The 11,459-nt window shown below is 47.4% G+C and overlaps 3 protein-coding genes across 5 annotated transcripts; 2 read left to right on the top strand and 1 right to left on the bottom strand.

Annotated features, from left to right (window-relative positions):
- Positions 1-102: 102 nt before the first annotated feature.
- Positions 103-3,269, bottom strand: LOC135635570 (multiple organellar RNA editing factor 5, chloroplastic/mitochondrial-like). Its single transcript, XM_065146734.1, has 4 exons — positions 2,739-3,269; positions 2,483-2,580; positions 1,416-1,481; positions 103-522 (listed from the first exon to the last, which is right to left on the bottom strand). The coding sequence occupies exons 1-4, from the start codon at positions 3,155-3,157 to the stop codon at positions 374-376; spliced, it is 732 nt and encodes a 243-aa protein (XP_065002806.1). The 5' UTR covers positions 3,158-3,269; the 3' UTR covers positions 103-373.
- A 295-nt stretch (positions 3,270-3,564) lies between these two features.
- Positions 3,565-4,381, top strand: LOC103982561 (protein PAM68, chloroplastic). Its single transcript, XM_009399525.3, has one exon. The coding sequence runs from the start codon at positions 3,653-3,655 to the stop codon at positions 4,247-4,249; it is 597 nt and encodes a 198-aa protein (XP_009397800.3). The 5' UTR covers positions 3,565-3,652; the 3' UTR covers positions 4,250-4,381.
- A 1,970-nt stretch (positions 4,382-6,351) lies between these two features.
- Positions 6,352-10,825, top strand: LOC103982562 (protein BREVIS RADIX). Of its 3 annotated transcripts, XM_018825244.2 has the most exons (8): positions 6,352-6,590; positions 6,731-6,836; positions 6,929-6,977; positions 7,639-7,794; positions 9,251-9,642; positions 9,728-9,863; positions 10,006-10,460; positions 10,538-10,825. In XM_018825244.2, the coding sequence occupies exons 4-8, from the start codon at positions 7,681-7,683 to the stop codon at positions 10,614-10,616; spliced, it is 1,176 nt and encodes a 391-aa protein (XP_018680789.2). In that variant the 5' UTR covers positions 6,352-6,590; positions 6,731-6,836; positions 6,929-6,977; positions 7,639-7,680; the 3' UTR covers positions 10,617-10,825. The 3 variants fall into 3 exon arrangements, with proteins under 3 accessions (XP_018680789.2, XP_018680790.2, XP_009397801.2); XM_018825245.2 differs by lacking the exon at positions 6,929-6,977 and having other exon boundaries at positions 6,731-6,831; XM_009399526.3 differs by lacking the exon at positions 6,929-6,977 and having other exon boundaries at positions 6,353-6,590.
- Positions 10,826-11,459: the final 634 nt, after the last annotated feature.

Genomic DNA, 11,459 nt, shown 5'->3' with positions numbered 1-11,459 from the left:
GCACATCAATGAAGACAACTTTAGGCAATGTTACTCGAACTGAGCCTGTTGTATTATATGATCACAATGATCTTTAAGTGATTCAAGTACAAGTCAAGAACACAGCAGGAACGTAGCATTTGCAATATAACAAGGAAAATGTTCAAAATACCAAAGTACCAGTTATTCTCACATGCATGAAAGTTCAAAGTACCCAAAGTAACATCAGCATACGATAACTGCGTACGATAACTGCGAAACAAACCGAGAAGCAATTCACGGCTCAAGTTATCACATGGTTTTGTATCTCACACAACAATAGATGAGCAGAAAATTGCTTGTTTAAGTTCCAACTGTTTGCACAGCCTAATACCTACCAGAAAAGACCACCAGCTCATCGTTGGCTCTCCCTTCGCCTGACATAACGAGTCCTGTCGTTATATCTGGGTCTATCTCTATCGTTTCTTTGGGTGGTCGCTGCATCGATCCTCCTCTGCCTCTCTGGAGGTCTTTGAACTATTTCTCCATTCGCAAATAACTCAGCTGCAATTTCAACAAACATATCGAGTGTGAATCGCATATTGTTCTCTGTAACACGAATGCTGAACGTAAACAGGTTGGCCGCCATGTGCCCGTTCAACACCATAATGCAGAATAAGCAGAGCCATTTTCAATTCTAGTCTTGCATCAAGAGCGGCAAAAGATAACACTTACAGTTGCATATTTTAACTGTTAGGAGAGAGTGCTTTCAGAATATTATTGATGTATCATCACGGCCATGAGTTCTAATAACTACTTACAGCGACAAAAGAATTTACAGATCACCACAACCGTAATAGAGATTTATAGCCAGTTCTATTTCAAAAAAAAAAAAAAAAACATTGGGAGGTCATCATAACTTGTGTCATGAGCAAATAGCCATCGTAGCAAAGTAATTAAATATACTCAAAACAGCATTCTACTGGTTATTGAAAAGAACTACACTGCCTAAACAAACAATATTCATGCATACAATTGAAGCATTTTGCAAGTGGCATCATATGATCCACTGTCATTAGGTTCATTAAAATCTGAAGCAAAACATTACCTCATAAAACCATTAAAGTTTGCCAACACACTATGTATATCAAACTGTTGTTTGAATTCTCCCATCAAAGACATGACATAAGCAGAGCAGCTAGGATAGCATTCAATTCACTTCAGAATGATCTGAAAGCATGTGCATCATAGGAATAACAGAAATGAAGATGTGCCTATATATCTGTTTGACAAATATCGGCTAAAGAAACAATATACCAATAAGAAAAAAACTACAATCTTACACAAGCAAATAAGAAAAGCAGCCTAGTAAAAAAGATGTGGTTGGCATAATAATGAGATTCAAGCATAATTAAGAGAACAAATAAGAAGCGCTCTCAAGAAACTAGTAAGCTTACCTCCGTAGTCCTTGTTCTCAGCATCAACATAGGAATCCGGAAGTACGAACAGAACACCAGGAAGACCTGCCATAAGCAGAAACACCCATTGCAGATCATATTACCTAAAATGAGGTAACACAAATAATGGCACAAGCTTCCAAGTGTTCATATCTTAATTCTCAGCTCGAACAACCAAAGGACAATAGGAAATGCAACTTCCGACAGTGAGATACTATCACGACCTAGAACTGATGAGCTAGTTGGCCTGTTAACTTCATTGAATCTAAACCACTAATAAAAATGCTTGAGTTGAAAGTAACAATAGTACACCCATCAGATCCTTATGAGTCAATTTTAATCTTGTCTGCTTCCGATGTGGGACTAATCATGGTGTTACAATCTCTCCCATTTAAGGACTTGACGTCCTCGTCAAGGCCCAACATGTTACAATCTCCCCCACTTGAAAACTTGACGTTTTCATCAAGGCCCATCATAGCCCATATCAAACCCTAGCATAATGCATGTGAGTCATAACCCAATGGTGGATCCATGCTGTGACAAATCCTCTTACTCTATCTACGGGTAGTACTTTTCTACTCGAGCCCCTCATCATGCCTCAATAGTAGATCATCTCTGACACCAAATGTCATGATCCGAGATGCTTAAACTAACTTCATTAAACCCAGACCTCTGGACAAAATGCTTAAACTAAAATTGACAATAGTATACCCATCATACCTTTATAAGTCAATCTTAATCTTGTCCATTTCTGATGTGAGATTAATCAGAATGGTACAAATACAAAGTACAATAGAATAAAATGGTTTAATGCCAAAAATTATAATAGAAAAAGGAATGAAACCACTAATGACCAATGAATTCAATTTCAAGCATAGGCAAAAGCTACTAGCAGCAGACAGATGCAGATGCAAATGAAAAGTATGAACTTTCAGAAGACAAAACTAACCATCTTTCGTCTTTAACACCTTTGTCACCAGCAATGAAGCATTTGTGTAAAGTTAAGTTTCTTAGGAAAAACAGGGGAAAAAAGACATTGATTCCAACGAACGTATTATGATATTAACCTTCGAGCTTGTTGGATGTCTCCTCATCGATTTCACACCCAAATCCAAAGTAGCGCTCACAAGAAACGTTGTAAATTTTCTTCTTTGCTTCTTCCTCGCTAATACCGGAAAATTAAAGTAAAATGCAGATGATATAATTAGAAATTTGCATGAATTCGAAAAGCTAAATAAGTTTCTTGAGAACAACCAAACCATAGCTTTTACAAGGAGGAGCAGAAAGCGAAGGCGATTCAGAGATTAAAACATGATTGGTTACCTGCCGACGACCTTCGCTAGGGTTTGAACGTAGCAATCGATCATCTGCTGCTTGGTGGCCCTTTCGCCCCCAGGCTTATCCATGACGATGAGCCAGTGCTCGTAGTCGCAACCGGGGAACAGCGGCGCCATCTCTGTCGGCGGGCGGTCGCTGAACCCGGAACCACCCCGCGAGGAGTTCAGAGGCGAGTAGGATGAGTCGCCTGCCCGCCGGACCATGGACCGGATCGCACCGATGCGGGAGGCCGCCCCAACCCAAGCCAGCCGAAGAAAGCCCGGAGAAGGGCGGAGAACGCGGAGCCCCACGAATGGGTGCGCTACGGCGGCAGCGGCCGCCGCGGAGGAGGAGGAGCCCAAGAGGAGATAGCGCGCGGGACGAAGCATGGCTATCGCAGATCGGGAGACGCCGGCGGCAGCCATGGCAACGGAGGTGGACGAGAGGACTGAGAGCACGGGAGGCGGACACGAACCAAAAATCCCACGAGGTAGGGTTTTGCCTCGGGGGAGATATTTTATATCGCGTACTGATACATTACATCTCTCTTCTTAAACCGTTATATATATATATATATATATATATATATATATATATAGACGTTACATCTCTCTCTCTCTCTCTCTCTTTCGCATCCCTATTCGTGATTCCTCCGTTACAGTGTTGTGCTAACAGCGCATCCTCGTTACAAAATGCTCGTCAACAGAAAGAAGACGTCGTTTCCCCCCGGTACTGTTGCATAACCGGAGGGGTAGTGAAACGCGTTTCACTAATATCCCGATGGTTCGACCTGGCCCGGCCCGATCTAAATGTCTCCCTCCCCAAATCACTTCCGTTGTTGGATAAGGCTCTTCGTCATCCACACACAACAGAGCAGAAACCTAACTGAACCTCGGCTTGCCCGCCCCGCCTCGCACCCGATGGACTCTCTGGCCTTCCTCCGCCCCACGCCTCTCGCTCCTGTCCAAAACCCCACCCGCTCTCTCCAGCCCCCACCGCTTTCCCCCTCTGGGTTCCGCCATCCTCGGCCGCTCCGGCCCCCGGCGGCCCTCAATAGCCCGCGAGGTTTCGGCACCTCGCCCCAAATGGTCGGCAAGAACCCGAAGAGGAAGAAGCGACTGGGGATTGACGATAAAGAAGACGATGAAGACGACGAAGGCGGTGGCGGCGGCGACGACGACGGCGACGGGACGATCCCGGAGGTGGTGACGAACAGGATGATGCGGCGGATGGGCGTCTCCATCGGAATCCCGCTGTCGCTGGGCCTCCTCTTCTTCCCCTTGTTCTACTACCTCAAGGTGGTGGCCAAGGTGGACGTGCCCTCCTGGGTCCCCGTCCTCGTCTCCTTCTTCTTCTTCGGGGCGTCCCTGCTGGGTGTCAGCTATGGGATCGTCTCCGCCAGCTGGGACCCGCTTCGGGAGGGATCCTTCCTCGGCTGGAACGAGGCCCGCCGCAACTGGCCCGTCTTCTGGCAATCGCTCCGGGGCGGCGGCAGCGGCGGAGCCAATAAGAAGTAGTTACCGGGCCCCACCGACAACTACCTCTTGTCATCAGTTCTGTTCGTCTTAAACCTCCTGTTACTTGCGTCGGTGGCCGTTTTCTTGTGTTGTAATTACATCAAGAAATAAGAATTGAGTCGTTGGCTGTGATCTTATGTTGCGATTACAGCACAGCATAGCATGGGTTAATTAAAGACCTTTTTTCAAAAAAGAATTTGATGTTAAGACTTGTATAAAATATTAGAAATATAGATATTAATGGGAAATTTTGTTTAAAACCTATTTACATGATTACTATAAAATATATTTACAACATTTCACTGCAAAAAAAATGATTATTTAAGGGTATATATATATATATATTTATATATTTATTTATCATAATCTTTTGGTAAATAAAGTCAATAAGTCGAATCCGTTCGAAAATATTATTGACTCAAAATTTAACAAAAATCAATATATGTATATATATATAAGAATTTTAAAATATTTTTTACTGATTTAAGAATACAATAACCAAATTAGGAAGATTTCTTTGTTTCAAAAGACTGAGAGCAAATCGAATCAACATGAAAAGGAGGAGCTTCTTTAGTCAGTTCCATTACGAACCGTAACAGAAGACCCGTCCACCGGGCTCGTTCGTACGTCCAAAGCCGGCCACTTACCAGCCTCCGCCGCTGCCACAAGTCTCTTTCGTACGCCAAAGAGACGAAATAAGAAAGCCGTGGTCGGTGGCCGGTCCTCGGTTACCATCAATCCGTCTTGAGGAGGGGAGAAGACGGGATTTGACGGTATATCCTATAATTAGACGATCTAATCTTCGCATTACTTGGAGGCCATCATCCGGTCACGTCCCCAGCAGATGACATGGGAAGGGAAAAAGAGAAAGCTTGCTGGGGATGTGGACTATCCCTTTCTTGGACTGGAAGAAGTCGAAGGAGACCTTTAACTAAAGCCTGGATCACTCCGAAAATTCATCATGGCATATGTAGAACAAACCCACCCTTTCGTTTCTTTATGTTTAACCTCTCGCTTTACCAGACCTTCCATTTGTCCCGCCGTTCAAAGCTCCCCGTTCTTTTCCTTTTTCTTCCTTCTCATCCTTCTTTCTCTGCCGAAGGAATAAATGAAAGCTTGACTTAAAAGCATACAACAGCTCAGCCCAATCCATCATCCCATTACCCAGCAGAATGTCGATCCCTCTCTCTCTGAGAAAGAGAACAATGCCCAAAGGTTCACCACCGGCCACTGCCCGCGTCATCGCCGGTTGGTGCCGGTGGCGTGCCGTGAAAAGGCTGCGGCGAGTACGGGACATGATGTCTTTAATCGCCTTAGCTTGACCGTTGATCAAGGAGGTGCGCGTCCGGCTTATATACACACACCTACAGTGGACATACATCCATAGCATTCTTTTTTGTTCGCCTCGAGGATTCCTTCTTCCCACTTACACAGGTCCACCTGAAGGGTTGAACGAGCTCTTTTTTCTTTTGCTTTAAGAAACGCTGCCGAAGAGAGAAATTGGAATTCCCCTTATAGTGGAAACTTGGGCGATTCTCTTCGAAAGTACATTGGGAGGGGGATCAGCATATCTTTCCAAGATGGAAATGTAACTGTTGGCCATCGGGTCGCATATGGATCGTCACATTGCAGACTCCAATCAAACTCGGTGATCTTAGAGACACACACATCGTTTCCGCCATTCCATATGTCCCACTTACTTTTCCTTAAATCTATTTAGTGCTCGTACGAAAAAGAGCGATGCCCGCTCGCCCAGACCCGACTGACGGCGTCCGGAGATCAAGCGATCCAACGGCGGAGATCGAGGTACGTGCGTTGGCACGTGAGAAAGATCCCGCGGTGTACCGTACCCTGCGTGGGCCCTCGATCTGTCTTGATGGATCAGTTCTCTGCGGTACGATGCGATCAGCGGGACCACAACGGGTTCGTACACGGAGAATGGACGGCTGAGATGGTTTCATCCGTGGGTTGGGTTGGGTTGGGTTGGGTTGGATTGGGCTGGGCTGGGCGACGACGGAGATGGATATGAAAAGAAAGGGTGATGGTAACGGAAAAGATAGCGGGCGTCGCTTGGCGCTACAAATAGCCGCAGGCGGCTTCTTCTTGCGACGATTTGGGGATGGATGGGTAACAGCCACGACGGAAACAGACGACTCGCCCTCCCTTCTTCTTCTTCGAGTCGAACCAGAAGCCCACCACCATCTGACGGCGGTCTCGCGGTGATTTCTCCCTTCTTGCTGGAATTGAGAAGCTGGAGAGGGTGGTGATCGCTTTTCCTTGTCGGGAACGATCACGGGAAGCATCGTGGTTGAGTTCTTGGAGCGAATATGAGCTGATTTTGGTAAGAAAAGCCACGATGTTTCTTTGATCTGAATACTGTAGTTTTCTGATGATCTTTGGTTCCAAGTGAACAATAATTTCAATTGCTCCTTTAAAGATGCATCCGTATGATCTTGTTCATCCCAACCCTCGTTTCTTCAGGAAGAAAAACCGGAGGTGTCTTCTTTCGATTGTCGTCAGGTTGCAGATTGCCGGCAGGAAAGGAAAGCGGAACAGCAGCAGAAACACGGATTTAAAACGTGGTCAGGTACTTGGAACACTTGCCTTGTTATCCTTTTTTTTTTTTTTTTCTTTTCTTCACGATTGAGAAAGCTTTGTTGCTCTGGCAATATATCAAAGGGGAAAAGCGAGGGACGGAAAAATGAGAGACACACGAAAGGCATTGATGGTAACAACTTCTTCTGATGCCACTTTTCTCCGTGCAAATCTTCTCCTGTGTGTCTCCTCTCTGTTGTCTGCAAGTCTCCATGGAATGTGTTGAGAGAGATAGGAGGGAGGCGAGGGGGGTGGGGGACAGTGTAGACACAGGGGAGGGGGATGGGTTCACAGGTACCAAATCATAGCCGCTATAGGCTAAAACAGAGAGATTCCAAAATGCTGGGTCCCTTCCTCCACATCTCCGCGCCCCCCCCCCCCCCCTCTGCTCTGCTTGAGCGTTACCTATTAAAGCTTCGCTCCTCGGATGTCGCGTGCGCACACTAATTACCCCTCTGCTGTTATGTTCCCATCAGAACCTTCCCCCCCCCCCCCTGCATCGCTCCCGTGCATCGTTATTATCCGATTGATTCCATTGGCTGTACGATTAAAGTCGGCTCCTCCTTAACGCTGTTGCAACAGCAACCTATAGTTTATATAATAACCATATGGGATGGCAACTGAGGACCTGTCAGCGAAATCGTTGGTATTTATTCGCTGTAGAAGCTGTGAAAAGACCGAAAAGCCGCCCCGACATCATTAAATTGGGATCGGGGGGTGTTCCGAGAGCAACGTAGCTTTGTTAGGCGTCTCCTGGGAATGGCAGTCTGGTGAATATGACTCTCGTGTTGCAGGTGTGGTAGGATCGGAAAGGACGACGACGACGCACGGACGAGATGCTGGCCTGCATCGCCTGCTCCAAGCACGATCTGGAAGATGGCGGAGAGGATACCGCGCGTGCGGCGACCACCCCGAGCGGGAAAGAGGCCGTCAAAAGCCTCACCTCTCAGGTCAGTCTCAGCTTCCGCCCCCTTTCGCTTACCTCTCGGTGAGCATTCCTCGTTTCATTCTCGGCATTAATTATTGGTTGCAACGCCATTCACAAATCGCTAGTCGAATGGGTTTAGAAGATAGGATAGTATTTGCACTGGGCTGAGAAAGGGAGGTTCTGGCGCTAGGACAGGTGCATTGACACCGGTGTCTTTGAACTGTGGGAGAGGGCAGCACCCAAAGGAGTGAAAACGACCGACCTGACCCCGTCTACTGCAAACCAAAGCTGTCACTCCACTTCTACTACGAGGCCTAGCTACTGCAACTTTGCCTTGAAAGAACGAGAGATGCACATAAAAAGATACCCGAGTTAATGGGTGTCCGGGCAGCGGAAATAACTGTGAGCCCCATCGGTCCAAATTATAGGATAAAGGTTGGTCAAGGGGGATAGGACAGCGGAAGGCCCACCGGCTCTTTCTTTCCTACAGCAGGGGGGCTAATACTGCCGCTGTGAAGTGAGTGCGCGCGGATCCATAGACAGGGAGAGGGAGAGAGAGAGAGAGAGACGAGGTTTGTCCAAAAAGAGTGGGCTTGAGGGTGATTTCGCCTTCTTTTGAGGCTCGCCCGCTCACTGTACGCACTGTGTGGTTTTGTTCTTCTCTTTCGAGGGTGGGGTGCATAGGTTCGGGTCTTTTTTAAAAGAAGAGCTCTCCGATGGAAAGAGGTCCGTTGGATGTAACAAGGACGAGAGGCTTGTATGCGCCACGAAAGGAATAAAGTGGAGGAGAAGCAACGGCGGTGGTCCTCCTCCTCCTCCTCCTCCTCCACACAGTTTGCACTCCGCTACCGTGGGGCTACTTGTATGGTGATGGGCTCTTTATGGTGACCATTTAACTTGGCAAATAAGCGATCTCCACAGAACGTGGAGGTCCAACTTATTCCATTCTACTCACGCCACGCTGTGTGAGGTTTTGATCATTAATGTGTAGTGCTTAAGGAACTGATTAGATGTTTAGTGGGTGGCTCGGTAATCAAACTTCATGTGCACCTTACTTTAAGATTAGGAAAAGGCACGCTCCTGGCATCGCTGTCTTTAGCCATTGAATAATAATACTATTAACCCGTTCAAAGTTCGAAAAGAAAAAAAGTATATATTAGATCTTTTTCTAATGGTTTAGGTTTTTAGGATTACTGATCGCCTATCAAATCTTTAAGATGATATAAGAAGGTTTCGTACTTGCTGCGTACTCGCGATAGAGGTAATTAAGCATCTTTTCCGAATAGTTTAAGCCTTTGAGATCAGTGATCATCCAATCAAATCTTTAAAAGCCCTGTTCGGTATTGGATGGATATCCAAAACAAAAAGGAGCAGATGGACGGTGGAAATCGTGACCATCGGTTCATCTTCTCCTCGAACCACTTATTGGTTGTCCATGGCTACCGCTGTACCTCAACTCCATGATCCAAAATTCACAGATAAAGGACATGGTGTTGAAGTTTTCTGGATCGCATCGTCAGTGCAAAGGCGGAAGCTCGTCGTTCAGGAGCAAGAGCGTCCGGCATCAGCCGCACGGCTCCTACAACATCGACGACGCAGGCTCCGACATCGGGGGCCGCTACGGTCAGCTGCACGCCGCGAGCTCGAACTCGACTCCCGCATGGGACTTCATGAGCGTCAATGAGGAGGCGAGGTGCAGAGCCAAGTGGGCTCCCGGTCCCGGCGGCGGGATGGTGGCGTCGGAGGACGTGGTGCTGGAAGACGACAACGATCCCAAGGAGTGGATGGCCCAGGTGGAACCCGGGGTCCACATAACCTTCGTCTCGCTCCCTGGTGGGGCTGGCAACGATCTCAAGCGAATCCGGTTCAGGTTTGACGCTATCCGATGTCTGGATCACTTGCTTCGATTGGTGACGGGGGGATCTCTGAGACGGTGGTGGTTGTTTCTTGGACAGCCGGGAGATGTTCAACAAGTGGCAAGCGCAGAGGTGGTGGGGAGAGAACTACGACAGGATCATGGAGCTGTACAACGTGCAGCGGTTCAACCGTCAGGCACTTCCTACTCCTCCCAGATCCGACGATGGAGGCGAGGTCAGTGGCTCACCTCTTCCTTCTCCCCCTCCCCTCCCCTCCCCCCAAACTGCTATTTAGATTCGCCTTTACGCCTCAAGTGTGCTCACGGTAAAAGACCAAAAAATGTGTGGGACTCACATGCGGGACCCATCGTATTCAGAGGGAATCGTTCTGCTCGAGGGTCGGTTCGACCAGGGAGAGCCCCGTCGCGCCTCCCGTCGCCAAAGAACGGCTCACCACTCGGTACAACTACAGACCTCCGCCGCCGCCGCCGCCGCCTCCTCCTCCTCCTACCTCCGGAAAAAGGGTCTACTCTCCCTCGGTGCCGGATCCCTCCGAGCACATCCTCCCGCACTACCTTCGCTCTGCTGCTGCCGCCGCCGCCGCCGCCGCCGGCGCCTCATCGACTGCAGGGGCTTCCGGCATCAAGGGGGAGACATCTTCGGTCGAGGCGTCGCGGACCACGACCTCGTCCAGAGACGAGGCCTCCGTCTCCGTCAGCAACGCCAGCGATATCGAGATAACCGAGTGGGTGGAGCAAGACGAGCCGGGTGTGTACATCACCATCCGCGAGCTCGCCGATGGCACCCGGGAGCTTCGTCGAGTCCGATTCAGGTAAACATACATCAGTACATGTGTTTACATGAACAATCTCACGCCCTGCGCATCTCACGGGTTTGGTGGTCGTGCAGCCGAGAGAGGTTCGGGGAGGTGCACGCCAAGCTGTGGTGGGAGGAGAATCGAGAAAGAATCCAAGCCCAGTACCTCTAGAACTAACCGGTCGGGGGGATTCCATACCAAAACATCAAGGATAAGAAAGAAAACAGAAAGAAAAGCAATTGGAGAAAGATATAATATGCCATACCCTTTTTGGCCCAGACAAAGCAGTCGCTGCTTGTCGTTGTAAAACATGGTAGTTTATCCTATCTAATGTCATTTCTGGTGGGTGTTTATCTACTAATCGTTCTGCCTTTTCTCAATTTATATTTCTCCTTTTTTCCAAGTCAAAGGCGCAGCAAATCCCAACGCTATCTATGTTACCCAGTCTTTGCACATTACATTAGGCATCCACATATCCCACGGTCAAGTTCTAGAGAATCTAGAGTTCACTAGAAAATTCTGTCTCTCTCTCTCTCTCTGGCACGGATCATAAATATAAGCATGAAAGTGATTCGAACAATGAAGGCAACATTGCCGTATGGTATCGACCATAGTCGAATCTATACGTGTCGGTTGATAACAATGACACATGATCCATAGGTACATATCGTCTAGAAAAAATGAGAATAAAAAAAATATGAATGCATATCGTCTAAAAAAAATGAGAAGAAAAAAAAAAGAAGGCATACAAAATTAGAAGAACATAAGAAGGCGTAGTAAGAAAAAGGAGAAAGAGGAAGGAAGAAGAAACAACGAAGAAAGAGGAAAAAGACGAGGAAGTAATAATGTACCACAGAAAATGAGAAGAACAAAATAAAAACGAATAGGAAGAAAAAGAAGAAAGAGAAACAAACAAACCAAAGAGGCGGAGGAAGTGTACGACGACGATAGGCGGCAACTCGTGAAAAGAAGGCTCGTGAATCGAACCCTCACCCAATGTTAAATAAATAGTGT

Source organism: Musa acuminata, chromosome BXJ3-4 (genome assembly GCF_036884655.1).
Source record: "Musa acuminata AAA Group cultivar baxijiao chromosome BXJ3-4, Cavendish_Baxijiao_AAA, whole genome shotgun sequence".
NCBI lineage: Eukaryota > Viridiplantae > Streptophyta > Magnoliopsida > Zingiberales > Musaceae > Musa > Musa acuminata.
The sequence above is the reverse complement of the archived record's forward strand: the minus strand, read 5'-3'. Positions and strand labels throughout refer to the sequence as shown.

Bases quoted from the DNA above. Each gene is read 5' to 3' on its own strand.
- LOC103982562 (XM_018825245.2), top strand. From the start codon at position 7,681: ATGCTGGCCTGCATCGCCTGCTCCAAGCACGATCTGGAAGATGGCGGA. The intron at 7,795-9,250 runs GTCAGTCTCAGC...CAAAATTCACAG, and splicing joins TCAAAAGCCTCACCTCTCAG to ATAAAGGACATGGTGTTGAA. The intron at 10,461-10,537 runs GTAAACATACAT...GTGGTCGTGCAG, and splicing joins CTTCGTCGAGTCCGATTCAG to CCGAGAGAGGTTCGGGGAGG.
- LOC103982561 (XM_009399525.3), top strand. From the start codon at position 3,653: ATGGACTCTCTGGCCTTCCTCCGCCCCACGCCTCTCGCTCCTGTCCAA.
- LOC135635570 (XM_065146734.1), bottom strand. From the start codon at position 3,157: ATGGCTGCCGCCGGCGTCTCCCGATCTGCGATAGCCATGCTTCGTCCC. The intron at 2,581-2,738 runs GTAACCAATCAT...TTCCGGTATTAG, and splicing joins CTAGCGAAGGTCGTCGGCAG to CGAGGAAGAAGCAAAGAAGA. The intron at 523-1,415 runs GTAAGCTTACTA...TTGAAATTGCAG, and splicing joins TGAGAACAAGGACTACGGAG to CTGAGTTATTTGCGAATGGA.